Genomic DNA, 24,099 nt, shown 5'->3' with positions numbered 1-24,099 from the left:
CGGTTGTGCAGGCGCCATGGGCGTTGCACCAGGCTGTCACCATTAGTAGCGGCCTTGAAAAGTGCGCACGCACGCAGCCAACTGCGACCGATATCGGGCCATGCGTTTACCAGTACGATATAATGCCTTCAATATATATATATATATATATATATATATATCGGCACCAAGTTCTTATTTCTTTTTTATTTTTGGGTGATACTATAACTGTGCGTTACAATCGTACAGGTGCGGAATATATATATAGGCACAATATCTTACTGGCAAACGCACGGCCCGATATCGGTCGCAGTCGGCTGCGTGCGTGCGCACTTTTCAAGGCCGCTACTAATGGTGACAGCCAGGTGCTACGCCCATGGCACCTGCACAACCGTACTCTTCAAACATCCTTCCTCACGATTGCCCTGACATCATTCGTTGTCGCTTCGAGTTGGAAGTAGGGTCGCAACGAAGCTTGCTCCACGCCATGACCATCACTTTGTACAACGTAGACAGGAGTCCACCTTGCGCTTTTGTGCGCTCACTAGCAAAACATTTGGCAATTGATCTGAAGCACAAGAACTTGGACTTCACCAACAAGGAGCACTGCAGCGACGAATACCTAAAGGTATGCCTCAATGGGATAAATATGTGTAGTGAAGTATTGGTGGAGAGTCTGTTATTTTATATGAAGCGGATCCCTAAATCGGTGTTTTCATCCCTTGTAGAGAATCGAACATACTTGAATAGTCGGCCTTGCAAGCTGAGATAAACAAAGGAAGGCAGTCATCATCGTCTCAGTCTCCACGCCATCGTTCCTTATCATTGAAGCTGTGCTGATAAAGCGTGCTTTCCAATTGAAGAAAATTAGATGTGCGGTTGTTTGAGCGGCAACGCATAATTTTTGTCTGGTTCAGTGTGAGCATACGCTAAAACAGTTTATTTGCATTCATTATAAGTAATACTATTGTTTTAATTGATGTTGAGGTTACATTTGGTCTTCACACTATATTGTATTAAGAGTAGCCTAAGAACGATTGTGTGTTTACATGTTAAGAAAGCCAGATATGCAGTCGTAATGAAGAATCGCTATCACTGCAAGCTTTCAGTGCCCTTATGAGAGTTCTTTTAGAATATGAGCTTTATTATTATAGCTATGGCGTTGTTGCACTTTTCCGGCGCTGAAGTTTTCTATGCGAAATTGTGTCTGTACGTTTTTTAATGGCTTTTACATAAGTGACTTAAGAAATACAGCAGCACAGCCCTCACGCTTGAAGAGCGTCCACAGCGGAATTTTTGACAACGTGCAAACATACTTAAAGTAGCTACAGCATAATTTATTTATTTATTTTCAAATGCTGCAGCCATATTCATGGCTATTGCAGGAGTGGAGTACAACAAACCTAAGAAACAGAAACAAAGGCAGTTGAACATAATAGATTAAAAAAACAAGAGGAATCAACCTTATCACACCAGTGCATCTAAAAAATCAAGCAGTGTCAATTCACGAACATAACCGGGCAACTCGTTCCAGCAGTCGACAATTCTCGGGAAATAACTCTGTTTGAACATGTTCGCACGTGAAAAGAAAGGGTTTAGGTTGAGGGTGTGGCAACGTCTGGTTGGAAGAGCACTGGCATATGGGATGAAATCATCTGCAGCCCCGCAGAGGAGTCTGCGTCAGCAGGCGTTTGGTGTGTTGCGACACCACGTACCCGAGCACACGAGGGTTGGACCCGCCCGCGTGTAGCCGTGCGCGGCTTAGCCGTGTCCGGGGAAAGGGGGATCCTGGGGTTGAGCCAATGCCGGGTGTTCGGACCTTTAAGGCCTCCCGGCGGAGGCAACACACCTCTTTGGCCTCTGCTTCGCGTAGACGGCACCCCCGGACTGACCCACCCGGGGGAAATCGGTAGTTGCCTTTTCCTGTCTCTCTCTCCCTCCAGCCTTCGTCTTTCTCTCACTTTCCATCTTTCCTGTCTTCTCCTCGCTTCTCTTCACTTCCAATTTTTCCTGGCAGCGAGGGTTAACCTTGTGTGGGTGGCCAACCTTGGGTACTCCTGATTGGGTTATAGTAGCACCGTACAACTGGCGAGGGCTTGTCTTACTCGTAAGATTTGCTCCGTCCCCATGTTGGGCTCGGTGGTGGGTGGTTGGCGCTGCTGCCGAACTCCAGACTTCTATATGGCTTCTAGCAAACCACTTTCCCTTGATCGCCCTCTAAAAAGAGGGCGCACCGATGCAACGTTTCAATTCTTTTTGAAGAACCATCAAGAACACTTCCCTAAGTACCAAGTAATCCACAGTGAAGGCAACAAGAGCGTGCGTAAATTCTCCCCCTTCTCGGTGGCGAAATGCCTCGCAAACACTATAGGATCTGGCTACAAAGCTACAAAGATGTCTAATGGAGACCTGCTCCTTGAATTGAAGGATAAAACACAACACGATAAAATTAATGACTTGAAATGCATTGGCGATGTAGCAGTCACTGTGTCGGCACATCGAACCATGAACACGAGCCGTGGAGTAATCTCTGGAGACGACTTCTTAGACCTTAGTAACGAAGAGCTGCTTGAAGGTTTCCAGGACCAAAATGTGATCAAAGTAGAAAGAATCCTAATCCGCAGGAACAATGAACAACTTCCAACAAAGCACATAATATTAACCTTTGGTACCAGTCTACTGCCTAGTACATTGGATGCAGGCTATATCAAAGTACGTGTTAGTCCGTACATCCCAAATCCTCGACGGTGCTTTAAGTGCCAGAGGTATGGGCATGGATCCCAGTCATGCCGAGGAAGGTAGACTTGCGCAAAATGCAGCTCGAACGACCATCCATCAGACACTTGCGACTCATCCCCACATTGCGTGAACTGTGAGGGAAGCCATCCAGCCTACTGTAAAACATGCCCTAAATGGAAGAAAGAAAAAGAAATCATTGCATTAAAGGTCATAGAAAATATAACATTTCACGAAGCAAGAAAACGTCTGTAATATTTAGATCACACAAGCAAGGTGGCGAGCAAGCAAGGTTTCCGAGGTGGCGCGAAGGGGGGCAGCGTCATGAATCCCTCGGGAGTCTACCGCGGTCACTGATAGTGGCCCGGTAATCACTCCGCCTGCCTCCCTGGTGGCTGCAGCAAGTGCTGCTCCATCAACATCGAAGGTGGACCTCCCGACTCCGGTCCCGCAGGTCCCAAAGCTAATCCGAACTCCCCGGCCTGGGACGCGAATTTCAGCGCCTAGTTCACGATCCCCCAGCGCTTCAGAGAAGGTTATGGAGGTCGATCAGAAATCCTCGGCGTCATCGACGCCGAAAGATCAGCGCTCTCAAGAGCGCGCTAGAAGAGATAAAATACCTGTAACTGCTCAAAGAAAGGGACCGGTAACCTAAATGGTTACCGCCCTTATATGCAGATCCATCTATCTTTACCACGTGCTCCTGAACACAGACAACAAAAATCTTCCTCAATATGGCTACACAAATAATTCAGTGGAATGCCAGGGACCTATTTCGCAATCTAGATGATGTCAAAGATCTACTGGAGGAATATCAGCCACGACTGTTCTATGTTCAAGAAACACATTTAAAGTCTACACACCAGAACTTCTTAAAACAGTACATAATTTTCCACAAAGATAGAAATAATGGCAATTCTTCTTCAGGTGGTGTGGCAATCATAGCCCAAAAGTCAGTTGCATGCCAGCATGTATCACTCCAAAGTTCATTTGAAGCAGTGGCTGTTCGGGCTATACTGTTCAACCAACTTATAACTATTTGCTCTATATATTTACCGCCTGATGAAAGGGTTGACATTGCAGAATTTGAAAAGCTGATTGACCAGCTTCCCGAAGCCTATATAATAATCGGAGACTTCAATGCTCACAGCACATTCTGGGGTGACCCAAGATGTGATGCGAGAGGACGGGCAATAGAGAACTTCCTTCTTTCTTCTGGAGCCTGCCTGTTTAACAAGGCAGAGCCAACCTTTTACAGTTCCACACACAAAACGTATTCATGTATAGATTTATTAATAGGGTCAGCGTCACTTCTTCCATACCTGGAATGGAGATTTATCAGTAATCCATATGGGAGCGATCATTTCCCTACACTCCTAGAAACAACAAAGTGGCACGATGGACCAGCTTACCCCAAAAAGTGGAAAATTCATAGTGCAGACTGGTCGAAGTTCAGAAAGATATGTAAACTGTGCCTGGAAGATGTGGACCACCTAGGTGTAGAGGAACTGGCCAGCTACATCACTGAACATATCCTCTGTTCTGCTAAAAAACTGCATACCTCAGTCCTGTACAGATAAAGTCAATCCAAAGCCGTGGTGGAACAAAGACTGCGAAACTGCAAAGAAACGACAGAACAAAGCATGGAGTAGATTTTCACGCTATCCAACCACAGAAAACCTAATAGAATTTAAGCGGTGCAAAGCAAATGGATGCCGTATCCGCCGAATATCCAAAAGAGAAAGCTGGACGCGCTACATATCCTCAATAAACTCGTACACGGATGTTAGCCAAGTATATAACAGGGTGCGTAAACTAAAAGGACAACGTCCAAATCCTTTTCCTCTCGTCAATGGCTCTGGTGAGTCAATAGAAGACCAAGCAAACACTCTTGGCGAGCACTTTGAGAGAGTATAAAGTTCGGAAAACTATTCCGATACTTTCTTAAAGCATAAAAGAATAGCTGAAAATCTTCCTCTGCGTCCAAACAAGTCATCAGAAGGGTACAATAGACCGTTAACATTCCATCAACTCAAGCTTGCCCTAGGCTCTTGTGGTAGATCGGCTCCAGGTTCTGACGCAATAACTTATGAAATAATCAACAATCTGCCTTACGAGACCCTAAACTGCCTTTTAGGCCTTTACAATAAGATATTTGCTACTGGTCATATACCTTAATCTTGGAAAAAAGCAATAGTCCTACCAATACTCAAACACGGCAAAGACCCTTCCTTAGTTAATAGTTACAGACCAATTGCACTCACTAGCTGCTTACTTAAAGTATTTGAAAAGATGATTAACCGACGCCTTGTCTTCTTTTTGGAATGTAATGGTATATCGGACCCTCGCCAATCTGGCTTCCGAAGAGCGAGGTCTACTACTGATAATCTAGTTCTCCTTGAATCATATATACGTGATGCATTTGTACATAGCCAATACTGTCTATCAGTGTTCTTTGATCTTGAGAAGGCATATGATACTGCCTGGCAACACGGTATTCTGCAAGACCTGTCTTCCTATGAAATTTGTGGTAGTATGCTGAATATTTCGCAAAATTACTTACCTGAAAGAAAGTTCCGCGTTAGAATTGACAATGTACTATCGCGCACTTTTATTCAAGAAAACGGTGTACCACAGGGAGGAGTGCTAAGTTGCACACTTTTTATAATCAAAATGAACTCTCTCCGCTCTGTTATACCATCAATGGTGTCTTATTCTGTCTATGTGGACGACATCCAAATCAGCTTTAAATCTTGCAACCTGTCCATATGTGAACGCCAGATACAGTTGAGTGTTAATCGGCTCACGAAATGGGCAGACGAAAACGGGTTTAGATTCAATGCAGAAAAGACTTCCTGTGTGCTGTTTTCCAGACGTAGAGGGCTATGTCCTGACCGTTGCATTACGATGCATGGGAGAAGCCTGGTAAATAGGAAAGAACAAAAATTTCTGGGTATAACCTTCGATAGTAAGCTAACCTTCACGCAGCATCTAAAACAGTTGAAGCTGAAATGCCTTAAAACCATGAACCTTTTAAAGATTTTATCTCATCAGTCGTGGGGAACAGATAGGTATTGCCTCTTATCTCTTTTTAAAAGCCTTGTGTTGTCATGCATAGACTACGGATGTGTTGTATACCAGTCGGCTTCAAAGACACCACTTAAGCAACTCGATCCTGTCTATCACTTAGGTATCCGCCTAGCACTTGGTGCCTTTCGGACGAGCCCCGTCCAAAGTCTATACGCAGAATCGGATCAGTGGCCGCTGGATTACTAACGTACATATCTGGGAGTCACCTATGCAATAAGAATCATGCCACTAAAACAACATCCGTGCAAAGCACTCATAAGTGACCAGTCCACAAATCAGTTGTACTTAAACAGGCCTTCACACGCCCCGCCGCTCCCGTTGGCAGTAAAATCTGTTGCGGAAAAACTCGGAGTACTCTTCACAGATCTACAGGAAAGCGACAATGCTGAATCTATCCCACCTTGGGAGCAATGTATAATTCCTGTGACTTGTCCTTTAGAGAACTGAACAAAAAGAGTTGTCCAAGTGCCCTCATCCAGCAACATTTCTTGGCCCTTGAAGACAAGTATAGATCGATGGCATTTTTCACTGATGCTTCCAAATCGGCAACTTCGGTATCATGTGCAGCCCATGGCCCATACTTCTCCAACACTAAAACCTTACATAACCATAGCAGCATTTTTACAGCCGAAGCGTATTGTATCCTGATCACTGTTGAATACATAGTGCAGCACAAGATACAAAAGTCCATAATATACACAGATTCCTTCAGTGTTGTCACAGCCCTGTCCTGTGGCAGAACAAGCCGAAACCCTGTATTAAACATGCTCCTTAAACACATTCACGTAGCATATAAATAAAACCTTGCTCTTGTTGTATGCTGGGTGCCAGGACACTCTGGGATCGCAGGCAATGAAATGGCAGACAAGAGTGCTGGACAAGCGGCTCATCGGGATAATATTGATGTAAGCTGGGTACCTGGTGTAGATATGAAACCTGCGGTACGAAGGGTGCTTCATAATCACTGGCAAGCTGAGTGGGACAAGCAAGTGGAAAATAAGCTGCACCTGCTTAAACCGCGATTAACCAAACCTTTCCCACTGAAGCTTGATAGGCACACCGAAGTCACCCTAACACGACTCAGGATAGGACACACTTATGGCACACACAAACACCTATTGACTGCAAATAACCCGCCGACGTGCACACGCTGCGGTGAGAACTTAACCGTCCTACATGTCCTCATTCAATGTCCCGAACTTCACCGAGAGCGAGTAGCTCATGTTAAGGAACTCTATACACACCATATACCACCCCATCCCTCGATGTTCTTATCAGAAGATGCGTTTTTAACTTTAAAAGAGTGCTTAATTATCTTGGACAAGCTAACTTACTAGATGTCATCTCATTCCATGCTAACCACCAGATTGTGCCTCACAGGTGAAGTACAATCTGATGCACAAAAGTATGTCTGAGCTCTCTTGCACTTCTTGCGTGAGCAAGAATTGTACAGCAAGGGACTCGGTCAATCCGCAACAATTTACCATGTGTGCCTATAACCAATGCTTTTAAGACTTTATATTTCTCCTCATAATTTTAGAAATCATTCACTAGTATTTATAGATTTGTCTTACGTGTAGGCCTCTATACAGCCTCTATTTTAAGTCACAGCACCAAACCCACAATTTTACTAAACCAAAACACATGTCCTGGCGCTCTTTGGCCTTAGATGCCCTTGCGCCGATAAACTCCAATCATCATCATCATCATCGAAATCATCTGCAGATAGTCGACAGCATGAGTAAATATTTGAATGTAACAGCTTCATGTTATCTATATGTCACATTGTGCATAGAAGAGATAGGTTCAAGGAAGTCATTGCAAATGAGGGCAAAAAATCACGATCGTAGCGATGACAAATGAAGCGAACAGCCTTCCTTTATATCGATTCGATTTTGTTAATGTCGCACACTTTCTACGGGTTCCAGACGCATGAAGCGTACTCTAATACAGGACGAATGAGTGTTTTATACATTAGTAATTTGGTGTGTTTTGGCGATTTAGATAATATTCGTCTCAAGTAACCTGATTTTCTTAGTGCTGTAGATGTGATGTGATGAATATGCTGGGACCACTGCATAATGTGCGTGAAGAGGACTCCAAGGTATTTGTACACTTCCGCCCGGGGAACTATTGTGTTATTGAAAGTATACACATGATGCGAAGGAAAATGGTTGTTTGTAAATGACAATACTACGGTTTTTTGAAAGTTAATGCGCATCTGCCAGTCCGTACACCAGGTTTAAAATCTGTTGTAGGAATCTTGAAGTGGAGGCGTGATCACTAGGAGAAGAAATTACCTGGTATAGGACGCAGTCGTCGGCATAAAGACGGACTTTTGACGTCTTCTCATCAGGTCATCTATAAAGGTCATCTATAAATAATAAAAATAACAATGTTTCCAGAACAGAGCCTTGCGGAACACCTAATATTACATTTACAGTAGAGGACGAAATGGAATTAAGTGAAACAAATTCAGAGCGAGAGTTAGGAAAGCTATCTATCCAGTTGATCAGTCGAGAAATATTTAAAATTAGGTTTAGTTTACTTAGTAGATTGTGGTGCATAACAGTGTCAAAAGCTTTGACAAAGTCTACAAATAACGCATTAATTTGATTGCCAATATCAAGATTTCTAGTAATGTCATGTGAAAATTCCACCAGTTGTGTTGTTGTGCTGAAACCACGAAGAAATCCATGTTGTATGTTATAGAGAATTTTACTCGATTCAAGGTATTCCGTTATATCCTTGTGTATGATATGGAGTCATGGAGGCATTGCGGAATCAGGGTGTAGACGAGCCGTACGTAAAAATACTGAAAGATATCTATAGCGGCTCCACAGCCACTGTAGTCCTTCATAAAGAAAGCAACAAAATCCCTATAAAGAAAGGCGTCAGGCAAGGAGATACGATCTCTCCAATGCTATTCACAGCATGTTTAGAGGAGGTATTCAGAGGCCTGGATTGGGAAGGATTGGGGATAAAAGTAAATGGAGAATACCTTAGTAACTTGCGCTTCGCTGATGATATTGCTCTGCTTAGTAACTCAGGGGACCAACTGCAATGCATGCTCACATACCTGGAGAGGCAGAGCAGAAGGGTGGGACTAAAAATTAATCTGTAGAAAACTAAAGTAATGTTTAACAGTCTCGGAAGGGAACAGCAGTTTACGATAGGTAGCGAGGCACTGGAAGTGGTAAGCGAATACATCTACTTAGGACAGGTAGTGACTGCTGATCCGGATCATGAGAGTGAAATAACCAGAAGAATAAGAATGGGCTGGGGTGCGCTTGGCAGGCATTCTGAGATCATGAACAGCAGGTTGCCATTATCCCTCAAGAGAAAAGTTTATAACAGCTGTGTCTTACCAGTACTCACGTTCGGGGCAGAAACCTGGAGGCTTACGAAAAGGGTTCTACTTAAATTGAGGACGACGCAACGAGCTATGGAAAGAAGAATGATAGGTGTAACATTAAGGGATAAGAAAAGAGCAGATTGGGTGAGGGAACAAACGCGCGTTAATGACATCTTAGTTGAAATCAAGAAAAAGAAATGGGCATGGGCAGGACATGTAATGAGGAGGGAAGATAACCGATGGTCATTAAGGGTTACGGACTGGATTTCGAGGGAAGGGAAGCGTAGCAGGGGGCGACAGAAAGTTAGGTGGACAGATGAGATTAGGAAGTTTGGAGGGTCAACATGGCCACAATTAGTACATGACCGGGGTTGTTGGAGAAGTATGGGAGAGGCCTTTGCCCTGCAGTGGGTGTAACCAGGCTGCTGCTGCTGATGATGATGATGATATGTTCTAGTAGCTTTCCGGAATCGGAGGTAAGCGATATAGGCTATAGTTAGCAAAAAATGCTTTTCACCAGATTTATGCAGAGGCAGGACGTTGGCTAGCTTCCAAGACTGGTGTACGATGCCTGAAGTCAAGGATAGATGAAAGATAACCGCCAAATAACGGGAACACCAGAGAGAGTATCTTACTAGAAAGCTGTTCGCAATGTTGTCAGGATCAGTGCACTTTGTGTCTAAATTGAGAATCAAGTTTAGGATGCCGCTTCCACTGATTACCACATCGCCGATAGAAAGCTCAGAATTAGTATTTGTGAATGGTGGGAGAGAGTTGTCATGAGTAAACAGTGATGGGAAGTAGACATTAAAAATATTAGATATATTGGAGGGGTCTGAAATAGCCATGTCATCTAATATAAGGGAAACTGCAGCAGTTTTAGTTGATGGGATAAAAGTCCAGAATTTGCGTGGGTTAGAATGTAGTAATCCTGGAAGTTCAACTTGAAAATAAAAGTTTTTAGCTGTTTTCACTTTCATATGTAGTTCTTCCTTAGCAGTGTTAAAGCGAATTATACTTTCAGGATTACATGCCTTTTTCTGTAGGCGCAGACGATAAACACAACGTGACATATGCGGTATGCTGTGATTATTACATGGAATTTTAGGATTTATCTTTTTAGTCTTGCGGGGGACAAAATTACCAATGCATAGTTTTACGATGCGCTCAAATGCATCAACAAATTTGTCAACGTTATCATGTAGCCCAAGTGCTCGGAAGGAATCAAAGTTAGAAGCTAAAGTCTCCGTTATAAATGTATCATCAGCATGAACGAAGTCGAAAAACTGTGTAATATTAGACTGAAGCTTAATCAATGAATAGGGAAGGCACACGTGTACAGCTTTGTGGTCAGAAATGCCACTGATCACATCGCACTGAAAACCAGTTTGAACGAGCTGAGAACTGAGAAAAACTAAATCCAAGATAGAATTATGGCGGGTTGGAGCTTGTACGATTTGAGTAAAACCAAGGGATAATGAAAGAGAAAGAAGTTCCTCAGAAATGGAAAGGTCACAACCTGTGCAACTCAGAGTTCGCCAGTGGATGCCCGGTGCATTAAAATCTCCCATGAACATAAGGATGTAGGTGCCGAAGTCGTGTTGGCGCATGAATATGCTAAGCTTTTGTAAATCTTATAATGAGGAACCTGGTGCGCGATAGCATACACCAAGAATTATAGAAAGCTTGTTTGAATATAGCTTACACCAAGCAACTTCAACCTCAGGTGTATTAGGGAGCGCATAAAATTTTAGGTCTGAGCAAATACGCCGCGCAACACCACCACCTTTACCACTTTATCGGCGATTTCGTACTGTTACATAGCCGCGTGGGCGAAATTCGGTCAAACACGGCATCATGGAGCCAGGTCTCTGTTATGGGCACTACATGGGGAGACAAGGTTACAAGAGTCAATAAAAGCACAAACTTGTTAACGATATTTCTAGCAATAAAATACTGAATACTTAGCTTCTCAGCACTTGACGGAGGTCAATGAGCAGTTGCTCCAGCTTTAGAGACAATACGTCTGTTAGGAACATGACCAGAAGCGCGGTTTCATCTGTTTGCACCAGTGTCCCATACGGAGCGCCTGTCATCAATGTAGGCATGATCATAGCGTAGTTTTACTCTGGATTCATTATGACGAAAACTTGCAGTTGTTTCCCACAGTTTCTTTCGCAAGGCTCGCACATTCGGTGGTAAGTCTTCAGTGATGTACAAACCAGAGCCTTTCAGTTTCGTAACATTCTTCATAAGTTGAATTTTTTTCCCTAAAGTCAAAAATCTTCATTATGACAGAACGTGATCGCCGTTATTTTTATCTGACCACACGGTGACAGCGCTCAATATCTGTACATTTTTCTGAATAGTTTTTGTTAGCACCTCTGCTACAGTTTGCGGTAAAGAAGCAGTATTTTCATCACGTGTTTCGGTAAACCCTGCAAAAGAATATTGTTCCAGCGCGAACGGTTTCCTATCTCATCGGATCTTGAAGTGCGTTTAGTGATAGATTCTCTAAGTGAGACAATTTCGAAGTTAAGCTTGTGATACATTGCACCACAGTCCACAGCTGCTGTAGAAGATTCGAGCGAAGAAACACGTGTTTCAAGGGCTTCGAAGCGCGAATTAAAAGATTCCTTGATATTGGCAATGTCGTGTGCAATTTGTTTCTGACCAGCCAACAATTGCGCGAGAAGATTAGCCGTCTCTGGAGGGGAACAAGTGGAGCACTGACTGCTACTTGTAGTAGTGTTAATTAGCGCATGTCGGCGCAAAACAACGCCCACTGCCTTGATCCTTAATTATGATTCGATTAAATGTTTCTTTTTTGTTTAGAACGTACATGATGACTTCGAAAGTTAACCTGAAGACACCAATTGTGTTCCTCCTTGGTGCATGCTGTTGGAGGCGAGCATCGCAACGACTGCGCTTTTTTCTCCTTGCAGATTAATCCATTTCACAAAGTCCCTGCAATTGACGATGAAGGCTTTATTGTTTACGAGAGGTAAGGTCTGCTACTTTTACGTGGAATCCACGATCAGTTGTTCTTTGTCCCAAGGCAAATGAGACAGCTGCTGTGAGCGATAACTGCGTATCTATGTCAACCTTCTCAAGAAACATTATACTCGGTGTCGTTTCACACCACTAGAGTGGTTATTATTTGTCATCCTTGTATGTTATTTTGGGCTGCAATTGCAAAAAAAAACATGCACATTAAAGTGACTGTTTTGACTTGTTCGTAAGACATTATTAAAAAATGAAAGCGCATAGCAAGCCGAGGGAGGTGAAAGAAGACGGGAGACACACGAGCACTCGTGTGTGACATGCTCATCATTTTTTTTTGTGTGTGTGTGGGCTTCAGTTCTTACTATAATGTATGTGTAAGTAGCGCCCATGAAGAGGCTCATACATAATTTTTTACTTGGAATGACGGCGCAGATGCACTCGAACGATAGAAGTATGTTATAATAAAATTTTGGGTATGCAGACCACAAGAGCTCATTGCGTGGAGGATTGCAGGCCTCACTACAGATCACCGATAGAATGTGTGATGGTGGTGTAGAAGAGAACTCGCCTTTAGTTTCCAACAAACCTAATTGATGGTTCGCAATAGCAAATTACTCATGATACAAATTGTATGAAGATCACGAACATTTTATCACCGGAGAAAACAAAAAGAAAAGGACACCACAAAATTTTCTGCAGAGAATTTTAAGTGGTTTGGAAAAGTGCTTCAAGAGAAATCATCCGAAACGGTTTCTAGAAGCAACAAGGGCGACAGATAGTTTCGTGAGCAAAGAAATATCTTAGAGCTGTGAACTTGATGTTTGCTATACATTGCATACGCCAAAATGTATGATGGTGAAATAAAAGGAAACACCTTACTGCTGTGTGAGATTTTTATGATCTCATATTAATTATGTGAAATCACTACAAAGATTTCATTGCTGGCACTGAGCTTACTTGTTGACACCGAATTGAAATAGTTGGCAGTTAGATGTAGTTGTACGTTTGTCGGCAGACCTGAAACTACACAGTTCTAAATAATTCTTGAAGAGAGCTCTAGTTAGGCTCTCGTAAATCATGATATAGCATTGATTCCTGGTACTTAAGTTGTGCTCCACTTCAGTGGTTTCATGCCTGGCGCAGCGTCCTTCAGTGCGTTATGTCGCTTCCGAAATGACAGGCGGAAAAGAAGCACACACGTTACTCAAAGTAATAGAGAAAAAAAAAATAACGGGAAGGGGGAGGATTGTACATCATCGTGAGTATGCGTGATCATCATCATCATGGTGACGTACAATTATCATGATTGTGCTTTTTTCTTTTCAACGACAGCGGTAGGATCCCAGTCAGGAATTGGTAATACCTGTCGTATGCAGTCCAACCTATTTTTATCCTGTGAATTTTCTCTAATGGTCGGGGTCCCTGTGAGTAATTCCCTTATACAAACGTACCCCTGCACATAAACTAGAGGCTGAATAGCAATCATGAGTTCATGCTCCCTTGCCAGAATTTTGCCCATTATGTTCGTCTTCAGCATAATAATCCTCAACCCTGCTATTACATTTGTGCGGTCAAGGTCCACTATTATTTGTTGCAATTCATCCCCAGTGTTGCGGAACTGGATAAAGTCATCTGCAAACCGAAGGTTGTTCAAATATTCGCTGTTGATTCTCACTCTAAGCCTCCCCAGTCTAATAGCGTGAATACTCTTAAGCATGCAATGAATTTCACTGGAGATATTGCATCTTTTGCCGACCCCTTCCATGACGGGTGAATCAAGGCCGTGTAGGGATATGGCAATAGTTGGCCTCCAATAGCCCTTATTTCCGATATACTTTGCTGAAGATTACAAATAAAATGGAATCTTTAAAATAACTAAAATACTCACGAGGGGCGAATGTTACGGCCAAAAAGCCGCCCAGACCAAGTGACAGGCATCCTAAGATGGGCGTACATTTTTTCAACGTAGTCAAAATTGTACAACATAATGTAGTAGTATTCTATCTAATACCAAACTGCTCGAATATGATGTTAGGAAACTAGCATCCACAAAATAATTTGCACTAACTGCTTTTTCAGTTTTTATACGAGGTCATGCATAATTGTAATAACACTTTCAGGCAGTACACTTGAATCACATGGTAATAGAGTGACTGCAGCGCCAAATGCTTTTGAAGTACTTCAGCAGGAAGCTCTGTGGTCTATTTTTCAGGCTGTCATGGCCTCACACGTGCCGGTCACTAGTAGCAATGCATCCTGGATGGGATTAATAAGATGCTAGATAGAAAGCCGTGCGTTCAAGAATAAGCTAATCACCGATTACAGACCAGGTCAACCTTCTTTTGCGAAAGTTTTGTCAGTGGTTCTGCAAGTTCTTGCATTTCTGTTTATAGTCCTCTTAAGGTGGAAGTACCCCCCAGCCCCCGTCCCGGTCACATTCCCGTATTACGGTGTTAGCCTGCTTGAGAGCAAAGTCGCAAACATTTTGCAACAACAAGCTTTAAATGGTCGTGCCACGTTGTAACGACGGCTGTTGTTTAGAAACGCGTTCTCAAGCCCACTAGTTATTTCGTTAATCAAGTCAATTATTCCGTAATTCTTATTGTCATCAGTTACGAAAAACTATTTCGTTTTTCTTCTTTCTAAATTCTCGTGCTTTTTTTCTGAATTCTAGCCGCAATTTGATACGCCAACAAATCGCGCTGGGGGTTCCGTTTTATGTGAAGTAATGGTTGTGTGTGCGTACCTGTATGTTGTTAATGTTCTCGATAGTATGAGAGCAATACTTCAGTCACGTTATTCCTATGGTATTTTATATTGTAAAATGATGAATATCATAATATCTGTATATTTATGAAGTCGTATAACTTTTGAAAAGAACAGCGTCTTCAGGAGCCTTTCAGTAAGAAACCACCGCGCTCTTTTTATTACACCCTGGATGGCACTGCGACGACACTTTTATTCGCTGGGATGCACTGCTACGGTGGTATAGTGGCTGTAAGGTAGCTGGGGCACACTGGAAAGGTCGCTTGTGTCAATTATGTGCCTGTTGATTTGTGCGCAGAGCAAGAAACGGTTATCAAAATCTACAGTAACAGTCCGCACAGTGTTGACGGGTCTGTGGTCTATTTGAGACAGTTCTTAGACAAAATAGGGATCGTAAAAAAAAATGAGTGTTGTAACACTTCAGGCATAGCATTCGGTACCGGTAAGAATGTTTTTTTTTTGTCTGGTACAGGCGTTTCTTGAATTGCACAGAGAAAGCGCATCCACCCTGCCTCTGCGTGACATGTCAAACGAACTGAAACTTCATATGTCTGATGGCTAGCCGGCACCGCTAGACTGGAGGTGACGAAGTCACGCTCCTGCAGCTGCCCACGTTAAAGCTATAGTGTCAAGCCGTGAGAGGAAATCGGGGCTTCTTGGTGAACATCGCCCCCCTTGGCGATCGCTTTCATTTGTGCGGCGACCAAAAACAATGAGGTGGGACACCGATAACCCGACCCCTTTTCAAAAGTGCCGACTCGTCATGGCCACTTGATATAGCAAATTGTCAGCGACTCGTCACTTTAGGCACACTCAACCACCGCGAATCTCTCGGTCTTCTTTTTTTTAGAAATCCGTTGCTTACCTTCGCCTAGTGCACGCAGCATAAAAAAACACCGATGAATTGAATGTATCTATAGGACGCCTTCACTTGCTTGCCTGACATTTGAATATGTTTCCAATCACCCTAAATTTCGGTAGGGCTCTGTTTTTCTAATAGTTGTACTCCCATGCAATAATGAAAAGGAATTCAAAAAGGACACTGCGAGGCGAAGTGCTAGGGTATTGTACTTGCGATATTAGGGTAAGCGGTAGTTATTCTAGTGACTCTACTCTTTTTTTTAATTTGCACTAGAAATGTTCTTTCCTCCTTCTTTATTTTTAATATAAGTGTATACGGCAGGCATGCACCGAGTTTCCTTTTCGCTCTAGAACTGGTTTTGGCACCAGTACCCTCCTCCTGCCAATATGATGCTCCAGTCCATCGCTCCCGTAATAAAGGCGATACTGGGTCCATAATCAGAGATGGCAGAAGATACTGTGTCTCAGTGGTATTCAGTTTTGCAATAGAGTCGTAATAAGTATTATAATATACCGTAGTATATCATCAATAATTCCGTTATTAGGATTTCTTATTTCCTCTTATGTAATTTCCTCTTATGTAATGACCTGAAATAATGTGAATAAAGTGTAAATAAAAAAATGTATATTTCGGCTTTTGACGGAGATGGCACTTTTTATTCATACACTCTGTGGTGAAACTTTAATGCTGTGAGGAAATTAGGTATATATTTCCTTCCCGCTTTCCAATTGTTTTCTCAGCAACAATTGCAATTTCTCTTTCACATGGCTTGCATTTTATTCTCTCCATAGCAACGCCATCGCGTACTACTTACTGCGAAAATACGCCCCCGAGTCGAAGCTCTACCCAACCTGCATCAAGACTCGCACCCGCATTGACCAGGTTCTTGCGTGCCTTTCAAGCAATATTTACAGTGCAACGGTTGCCTTCCTCGTAAGTGCGCAATTTTCTCCCGAATCCTGTGAAGGACCATCAAGCGGCTAATTCTCTTCAGAGTTTATCCTACACCAATGTTATCATAATAGGATGAACTTCTCATGAGCGCAACCACTTAAGGCATGCTATGAAAGGCAAAGAAAGCTCATCTAAAAGCAAACACTATTCTGTGACCTATAGGAACCATCGCCGACATTCAGCGGAAACTGATTCTGAAAAAAAAAAGGAACACGGGGCAGTCGGGTGGTGACAGTGTCCTCAAAAGAGGAAAGAAGGCTTCGAATCTAAATTTAGCGCAGATGTTGCCGGTGTTATAGATTATGTGTGATCAAAGTTGTTTACTGTAATTATGCCATCTGTAACAAAAGGCTTATAAATGAAGTCGGCAGTGTACGAAGCATGTTTCAAAATGTTCCTAAGGAGTTTAGCCGCTCTCCTAGGGGTAACGGAATAAGGTACCGAGTTTTCATTTACTGTTACATACATTACCAGCAATAGCGTAATGTTGTGGGAAATTAAAATATGCGACTTAGAAAGACTGCCAAAATAAATTTCTGAATCTGTGCTCGAAAGTAAAATGCAAATCGTATGCTCCAGTTCTCTCGATGTGTCAGAAGAGCCGAATTTGGCACAAAGAAAAAATTGTCAGGGACTTGGGACCATGTTGTGGGTCATGCACAGTCGCTGTTTCAAGAGTACGTGTGAGTTAGACGGCCATTGCAGTGCGTGACTTATACAAACACTTGAAAAAGATTGTATGCTTCTTTGCGAAACGTGCGTAGTGTATTTCCTCTCTCACAGCTTTATCAAAACTCAGCTTTAGTGTAAATCGGAGGGCGTTATTGTTCTGTTGTAACGGAGCTTTGCTATAGGTTGCCGAGTACGGGCTTTCACTCTGTTCTGATGCGCTATTAGGGCATCCTTTCAATATTTGACTGGTGTCATTGCAAAAATAAATGTGGCGAAGAGTTACGTTCACCGGATACGTTTGCGATCTTATTTGCGACGATCGGCCAAATGTTGAAGTGTGTGGCTTAATTACAAGGAATTTGAGGTATTTTCTTTTTATAACCATTCAGATAACTTTCAGATTAACTAGTTATCGGCATTGAATGTTCATATAAATATATATCTCACTGAGCATCTGCATAAACAAATCGACTAGCTTAAATCATAATTGAGTGACGTAGTCAAATGTACATCGAAGCCTAAGACATCAGATATAACTGAATACTTGTGATAATTTTACTTCATATCTTGATGAAGCCGTATGTCGGCCGAACACTACCTTCAAAAGCTCGTACATGTTGTTTTCGCATACTATGACTTAAAACTCGCACCTCACACTGTTCGAGTACGAACATTATGTGCCCGCAATCCCTGAGAGCTAGAAACCAAATCTTGTAGAGACAGTGGGAATGTACACGTGGTCCCTGTCTATGAAACAGCCGCCGTCAGCTGAAGTGCACGCGCACGCGCGCTCCAGCCGAGTTTCTCCGAGTAACTTGCTAAGTTTGAGGACTACGCGTGTTGGTAAAACATATTAGAGGCTCGATTGCGCAGCATTTGAACGACACACAGAAGACAAACACACTCCCCAGCACGCTACTTGCAAGTATCGTTTTATTCCCTTGTCAATAGAATAAATATTGGAAGATACCCGGGGGGAGGGGGGGAGGGTAACGACAAAAACAAGATTTTTACAAACATGGCCATCCACCAATGCCAAGCCAGCTTTTTCATGTGATCATTTTGGACATCGCAAATAAGGAACCACGATACAAAATTTCAGGTTAGCGCGTGAGGAAATCTATTTCCTTTACAGTAAGGGAGACTGATGGCATGATCACGCACATATCCCAAACGTGCAATCTCAGCGGCTTCGATTATTTCTCGCGTCATTTGACTGCCACCTTTGCTCACAATCTTGCATTTCTCAAAGAACGGCCGACGTCCTGCAGGACTTTTATTAAAGTTTTTCCAATCAAATGCAATACAATCCACAATCCCTACAATGTATCCCAAGGTATCCAGTGACTGCTTTTAAAACGTTATAGTCATGCTCCTTTAATCCTTCATTCAAACATCGTCCAGTCTGTCCGATATAGTTTCTGCCGCACTGAAGTGGAATAGAATATGCCACTCCCTTAGTGCAGTCGACGAACTTCTTTCTGTGTTGTGTTTCGCAGCCTCATTTCTGTGTGGCACCTGGGTTTATCCTTTGCACACATGCTAAGCAATTTTTCTGGTGCGGAAAACACCACTTTTACATTGCATCTCTTACCAATTTTCTTAACTCGGTACGCGATCTAATGTATGTTCGACATTACCACTATTTTTTCCCGTGTGCTTCGTCCGCAAGGCTCCTTCCCAGATAATGGTGCCCTGGTTCCGATTTCCTTGAGCAAACATTGTGCCACCGATACTAATACATGGAAAGGATAACCTGCCCCCGTGAGCGTGGGCGTTTGCTCCCGAAAGCTGTCAGCAATGCTGTGATGGTACGAATTTTGCAACGTGTTTCTGTAACATGACTTAACTATGGCTCGTTTTACGACTTTCGAATGCGCAGGTTCGAAGGGTAAAAAAAGACTTATTTGCACGCGGTTCGTATTGCCAACAACAATGACTGGAGCACAGACTTAGTTTTAAGTCAAGAAACCTAATTTATCCACCGTCTGGCTCCTCGCTTGTGATCACCAATGGCTCTAGCCCCTCTCTGAAAATTCTTTCTAGGTGCGTCAATGGCGATTGAGTCATGTTTTCAGCATTTTCCACTAAAACTAAATAATCGTCAACAAACTTTAACACACGAGCAACCCGTGACTTCATGAGGCGCGCCGCTAGGGTTCTGTCAATGTTGGCTAGGAACAAGTCGCTCAGAATCGGTGCGATAGACGAACCTATACATATTCCTTGTTTCTGAAGAAAAATGTTTCCCTTCCTAGACACGTAGGTGGACCTTAGATGCAAGGAAACAACTCTAGAAAGGCTTCAACATGCATCTGTGAATAATTTTGAAAGGCAACGTTTCCGTAATTGTCAATACATTGTTCAATGCACAGCAAGAACTCTCTGTGAGGAATAGAGTAAAATAAGTCTTTGACATCAAAAGAGGAAGCCAAATACACCTTGTGACAATTTTCTCGATGGAACGCAATAACTTGCTCAGAATGTTTATTAAAAAGGGGTCGTAAACTTCCAGTAATTCTTACCTGGCCTGCAGGAACGACGCTACCGGCTACTGCCAGGTGTCTTTACCCGTGACAATTACCCTAAGCGGGCAGTCCACTTTATGGGTCTTTGCCGTGAAGAATATTTGTAAGCTTAATTTTCTCTTTGTATGAAGAGACATATTCACATTATCTTGCTTCAAAAGTCGCTCTGGTGGCTTCTGCGGCTTTAGATAGATACAGATCCTTAGGTAACACCAAGAAGCATCCTTCTTTATCCGCGCGAACTAAAGCCAGCGAATACTCCATCAGGTAGGACACCGAGCATATGTGCAAAGTGAGCCCAGGTGCCACACAGATACGAGGCTGTGCAACACAGCACAGAAAAAAGTTCGTCAACTGCACTAAGGGAGTGGTACATTCTATGCCACTTCAATGCGGCATAAACTATATCGGACAGACTGGACGATGTTTGAATGAAAGATTAAAGGACCATGACTATAACGTTTCAAATGCAGTCACCGCACACCTTGGGATACATTGTAGAGATTGCGAATGTGGGCCATTCTTTAAGAAATGCAAGATTGCGAGCAAAGATGGCAGTCAAATGACGCGAGAAATAATCAAAGCCACTGAGATTGCACGTTTGGGAAGTATGTGCGTGAGCATGCCATCAGTCTCCCTTAGTGTAAAGGAAATAGATTTCCTCAAGCGCTAACCTGGAATTTTGTATCGTGGTTCCTTTTTTGCGGTTTCATATATGATCACATGACAAAACTGGCTTGGCATTGGTGGATGGCCATGTTTGTAAAAATCTTTCTTGTTTTTGTCGTTACCCCCCCCCCCCCCCCCGAGTATGTTCCAGTATTTATTCCATTGAAAAGGGAAGAAAACGATACTTGCAAGTAGCGCTCTGTGGTGTGCGTTTCTCTTCTGTGTGTGTCGTCCAAATGTTGCGCAATCGAGCCTCTAATACTCTACGAGTAAACCTTGGAACAAAGTCTACGAAACCATAATTATTTATAAACAACCCAGTTGCTCTGTGCTTGATCTGTCTTTGTTCGCATTTGAACAAACACGAAGGCAACAGGGCAATTACTGATCTTCACAGGTTTCTTGCTGTTGCTTTCGCGGTGTATTCGAACCATAGGCCCTAAGTGCGTCAGTTGCACATGTTAGATTTCAGAATCTTATAACGCTTAAGCAAGAGGCCACAATAACTGCAACAACTTGGTTTCGAATTACGAATAGTCAGTATTGTAGTATGTAACTACAAGTACGTAACGCTTTTTTATCATGCGACAAGCCGAAGCCGTCGCTGGCTTTCTGCGCCATCTGAATAAAGCCAAATGTGCGTGCATTTATTGGCTGGACAGCTTCCCCGATTCGTGGAGAACACCAAGCCGACGGCCGAGGAGAAGTCGGCATTCGAAGAAAATGTCCTCAGAGGGCTGGAACACCTGATCGGTGACAAGTTCGCGGTCGGCGAAACCTTCACTCTCGCCGATGTCGCCATGACCTCGCTCGTTGCTACGGCTCTTGAGGTAATTCTTCTCTGCGTCTCTGTCGCCTGACTCGCCTTCGATACTTCTAGCGCTAATTGTAAATAGGTGTCGGCTAGGTGTGCTTGTTTTGGTTTATGACTAGAGGTACAACGCCCGGTAACAAGATGGACAGATCATCATCATCATCATCATTATCATCATCATCATTATTTATTAACTCTTAAGGACCCTTAACAGGGAACTATATAAGGGGGGGGGGGAGCAACAGTATTCAAATAACATAGAATGGAGCGAATGCTATTAAACAATGAACCAACTACGTTACAAGTACAGAGCACACAAAAAAAAGAGAGGGGTACGGTAATGAGCAGTGGAAAACACAAGGCAAAAAAAAAGGAAGAACACAAGGATGGGATGAAGCAAGTAATTAGGAATACGCTAACAAACGAAGATATGCTTTATAGTAAGAGAGTGGCACAACGTGGTACGCTCTTAAAATTTTTTCACGCTTTTCAACGCAGGGCATTTCGGTCCGAAAAACATAAGGTCCCTTGATAGGTTTCAAGACAGCGCCATTCTCTCTACACTACGCCCCTTTACCTGTAATCCTCCACCTACATGGACAGCCACTAGCGCTCCCAAACAATTTCAAAGCTCTGAACACGAGTTCAGAGGATTCTTGCAAATACCTATTTTGAAACGCTATTCAGTGCACGATACCCTTTCTCATGCGTATGTTGGCGTTAATCATGCTACATGAAGAGCTTCGGAAACTCTTTGAGGCTCTAGTGATCAGTGCGGCGATGTACAAACGCCTTGTGACCACACTAAGCCTATCACGCTCCGGCTAATGCGGAAGAGGGCTAGAACGAGGAAAACAGCGGCTTGATAGCGGGTAGCGGGGCTTCTTCTGCAGTGCTGGCGGGCTCAGTTTTGTTATACCTGTACTGAGCGTTAACATTTAAGAATGAGTATCTAGAGTTAGTTGCGATTTCATAGGCATCTATAAAAGCGGGGTGCCATAATGTGACACTGTTCAAATTTGCCATAAAAGGAACACCTTACCAGATGTTATTTTTAGCAGTTAACGCAAAATGTTAATGCAGTACTTCCAACTCACCTAGCAACTCTTCTGCAAGAATGCTTTGTTCGATGCAGCCATAGCCTTCTGCACAAAAATTAGGGGCTGTCCCAAGAACATCCTGCATATATAAGCAAAGGAAGTAAGGCTTATTTAATTGTTAATTTGAGTGCCATGAAATGCTCCTCAAAGCCGTCCTTGCCCAGGAAGTTTCGTAAGAGAGACGAGAAGCAAGATGCCCAGCAATAACATATTCTCTATGTTACGAAATGTGGCCCTGAATTCAAATACTCACATTCGGGTGCCCCTTCAAATGAAAAACCACCGTCTATTATTGTACCTGTACAATTTAAACCTTGCTTTTTATCGGTCAGTAGCTCGCATGAATTTGTGATCGTGTTGTATACAGCTGCCAGTACTTGCCAGTTGCCCATATCAATTAAGAACTTTGGTCTCCCGAAAGCCGGCTTTCCAAAGTAACTTTTTGTCTCCCTCTTTTGTATTACAGAACAATCTTGTTGACTATACCAAGTTTCAGAAGCTGAGAAGCTACTACGAACGAGTCAAGCATGAGCAACCTTGCTTTGAAGAAATCTACGGGCCTGTCCTAAACAACATGAGGCAACTGTCGGCTAGATTAAAGTAGACTTCGAAGTGGTAGCAAACATTGCTGCCGAATGTTGCGGAACCACATTTTTTGCTTGTAAAGCATAATAATTTTTCAAATTGCCCACAAGAATCTCTACGTGCGAATTTGTCGAAAGTTGTTTTTGAGCGTTCCATAAAGTGAAGCTTTGTTGACCTCTTTTTCACACATTGCCGTTGTTGTCTTGCTCAGCAGAGAACTTGGGGCCCTAGGTTTTCGCCACTAAATAGGTGCATGAATAAACACCTTGGACCTATGGGTTTTGCAGAATTGGGTATGTACCACTCGCTATTTGCCGGGGTAGACAAGTTCACCAAGAGGCGCAACATGAGAAAGCCAGCAAGCATATATTGAAGAAGTCGGCTACAGACAAGTGGAGAAGTTTGGAGAAAGAAATGAAGCGAACAAAATGGTCTGATCTGAAGTGAAGGCGCGACAACGACGGGGGGCGAAGACAGTACGCCAACACAGGGCGCCATGTGTGTATGTTTGTGTTCCCTCTTCGTCCACCGTCGTTGTCGCGCCTTCACTTCAGATCATGCTAAACCAAGACGCCCAACTATCCATCCTAACGAACAAAATGGCACATGAGCGTGAACTGACCGAGGAGCATTGATCTACGAAGGAGTGAAGGAGTCGCGGAGAAACGGAAGAAGTCAACTGCGGCGGCATGCGTAAAATTACATTTCTATTTGCGTCAATTCGTACGAACGTTCCGGTTATTAGCATCACGTTTGCATAATAATTGTTTAACATATCAGCAAATGTTCAATTATTGCTCGCTTTACTGCACGTAAGCGTGCGATAGAGCCTTTTTTTTTCCTTTCTATTTGCCTCTGGCGTCTTAGCACAACGAAGCTAACATGTTTCAGGCTGAAGGTGGAACGCCGTATATGGATGTCCTTAAGAAAGTTTCACTGAATAGAAAGACATGGCGACCACCTCATTGATCGATATTGAATAC

The 24,099-nt window shown here is 43.1% G+C and overlaps 1 protein-coding gene across 1 annotated transcript; it reads left to right on the top strand.

Moving 5' to 3' along the window:
- Window positions 1–366: 366 nt before the first annotated feature.
- LOC126525285 (glutathione S-transferase 2-like) lies at window positions 367–23,301 on the top strand. The gene is made up of 5 exons (XM_050173310.3): window positions 367–607; window positions 12,106–12,164; window positions 16,586–16,727; window positions 21,280–21,447; window positions 22,998–23,301. Exons 1-5 carry the CDS (start codon window positions 467–469, stop codon window positions 23,133–23,135), a joined length of 648 nt encoding a protein of 215 aa, XP_050029267.2. The 5' UTR covers window positions 367–466; the 3' UTR covers window positions 23,136–23,301.
- Window positions 23,302–24,099: the final 798 nt, after the last annotated feature.

This window comes from Dermacentor andersoni, chromosome 3 (assembly GCF_023375885.2).
Source record: "Dermacentor andersoni chromosome 3, qqDerAnde1_hic_scaffold, whole genome shotgun sequence".
Classification (NCBI taxonomy): Eukaryota; Metazoa; Arthropoda; class Arachnida; order Ixodida; family Ixodidae; genus Dermacentor; species Dermacentor andersoni.
The sequence above is the reverse complement of the archived record's forward strand: the minus strand, read 5'-3'. Positions and strand labels throughout refer to the sequence as shown.

What these genes read in the sequence shown, in the direction of transcription:
- LOC126525285 (XM_050173310.3), top strand. Translation starts at nt 467, where the DNA reads ATGACCATCACTTTGTACAACGTAGACAGGAGTCCACCTTGCGCTTTT. An exon ending in GCAGCGACGAATACCTAAAG is followed by an intron (nt 608 to 12,105) that starts GTATGCCTCAAT and finishes TTCTCCTTGCAG; the next exon opens with ATTAATCCATTTCACAAAGT. An exon ending in GGCTTTATTGTTTACGAGAG is followed by an intron (nt 12,165 to 16,585) that starts GTAAGGTCTGCT and finishes TTCTCTCCATAG; the next exon opens with CAACGCCATCGCGTACTACT.